This window comes from Camellia sinensis, chromosome 15 (assembly GCF_055761805.1).
Source record: "Camellia sinensis isolate YWXY chromosome 15, ASM5576180v1, whole genome shotgun sequence".
In the NCBI taxonomy this organism is placed as follows: domain Eukaryota; kingdom Viridiplantae; phylum Streptophyta; class Magnoliopsida; order Ericales; family Theaceae; genus Camellia; species Camellia sinensis.
In genome coordinates this window covers 122,724,575-122,726,574 of record NC_138975.1, presented here as the reverse complement: position 1 = coordinate 122,726,574, position 2,000 = coordinate 122,724,575, and the positions used below count along the sequence as shown (strand labels likewise).

General features: G+C 41.9%; 1 protein-coding gene across 1 annotated transcript; it reads left to right on the top strand.

The window, feature by feature from the left end:
• Positions 1 to 452: 452 nt before the first annotated feature.
• LOC145813255 (uncharacterized) lies at positions 453 to 959 on the top strand. Its single transcript, XM_082908540.1, has one exon. It carries the CDS (start codon positions 453 to 455, stop codon positions 957 to 959), a length of 507 nt encoding a protein of 168 aa, XP_082764666.1.
• The last annotated feature ends 1,041 nt before the right edge of the window (positions 960 to 2,000 follow it).

Genomic DNA, 2,000 nt, shown 5'->3' with positions numbered 1-2,000 from the left:
AGAAATTGGCACTTGCGACTAGGCTAGCTCGTTGGTTGCTTCTCCTTTTTGAGTTTGACCTCAAGTATGTCACGCGCAAATCAATCAAAGGGAGATCGATAGTGGAATTTTTGGCAGACCATCCAGTGGAAGGAGATGAAGCCGTAGAGTACCTATTCATAGATGAAGACATTCTACAGATAGAAGAGGAAACATGGACAATGTATTTTGACGGAGCCACTAATTAATATGGTTATGGAATAGGTGTGTTGCTGATAGCACCTGATGATTCCCATATACCCATTGCATTCAAACTCCAGTTTAAAGTGTCCAATAACGAAGCAAAATACGAGGCGTGTATCGTTGGATTGGAAGCTGCCCTAGAATTAGGGGTAATAAGGTTAGATGTCATCGGAGATTCGAACTTGGTTGTTTCTCAAGCCAACGGAGACTAGAAGGTCAAAGAAGAGAACATGAAGAATTATCATCAGACCCTGGATATTCTAATTTCGTGGTTTGAAAAACTAACGTTCACACTTTTGTTGAGAGAGAACAACTGGTTCGCTGATGCATTAGCAACTCTATCTTCAATGGTAGACATCCTGTTTGGAGTCAAGATGCGTCTGATTATCATTGAACAGAAATATACGCCTATTTATGAGACCATTGCCGCGATAGATAAGGTTCAAGAAAAAAATCCCTGGTATTACAACATTTGGAATTTTCTAGAGAAGGATACGTATCTACCAGAGGCAAATGCTAAAGATAAACGGGGAATACGGTGTCTGGTTGTCCAATTCATCATTTGCGGGGATAAGCTGTACAAGAGAGGTTATCCAGGGATGCACAAGCTTTGCGTTGAAGAAGAGGAGTCGAAGCGTCTCATGGAGGCCATTCATGGGGGGGAGAGTGGAGAACACATGCTGGCTCGAAAAATCCTCAGGCAAGGCTATTATTGGTCAACTATGGAAGAGGATTAAATTAACTTTGTTCGGCGATGCCACAAATGTCAAACCCATGCTAATCGCATGAACATACCACCGTCAAAGCTTTACAACATGACTTCGCCATGGCCTTTCTCAGTCTGGGAAATTGATGTCATTAGGGCAGTCTCGCCAAAGGGCTCAAATGGACATGAGTACATTTTGGTGGCAATAGACTATTTTTCTAAGTGGGTGGAAGTTTAGTCTTACTCTGTGTTAAAGGCATCACATGTGGCCAAGTTTATCAAAAACATCATCTGCAGGTACGAGGTGCCCAATGAGATTATCTCAGCTAACGGCTCGCACTTCAAGAAAGAAGTCGTAGATCTGCTTGAAAAATACAATGTGGCTTTTCACAAGTCATCAACCTACATACCATAGACTAACGGAGCTGTTGAAACTACAAATAAGAATGTTAAGAATATCCTACAGAAGATGGTGGAAATTTACAAGGACTGGCCACATAAACTGCCATTTGCACTCTGAGGCTACAGAACATGAATTCGAACATCTACAGGGGCAACCCCCTATTCTCTAGTATACGTAATGGAAGTTGTTCTGTCGATTGAGATTGAAGTACCGTCACTGAGAATTATGGCCAAGTGCTAGATAATAGAGGTAGATTGGCAGCAGAGCAAGTTCGAAGAACTGATGTTATTTGACGAAAGGAGGTTGAAGGCGTTATATCACATCCATGCATATCAACAAGAAGGTCAAATCCAAAAATCTTCATTAAGGGGATATGGTGCTGAAAGACAACCGAGCTCCCATTCATGACCCTAGTGGCAAGTTCGGGTCCAATTGGACTGGTCCTTACATCATCAAATCCGTCTGGTCTGGATGAGCATTATTCTTATGGATCTAGATGGCTTGGATTTTTCGTAACCGATCAACATGGACAAGTTGAAGAAATACTATCCCTGAGAGGCTCGCTAGGTTGAAAATCCAAAAGGGTGACTTAGACAAAAGTTAGAGCATGAAAAATTAGAAATAAAGAAAACTAAGCTCGCAAGGTCGAAAACCCGAAAGGGCAGCTTT

What these genes read in the sequence shown, in the direction of transcription:
- LOC145813255 (XM_082908540.1), top strand. Translation starts at nt 453, where the DNA reads ATGAAGAATTATCATCAGACCCTGGATATTCTAATTTCGTGGTTTGAA.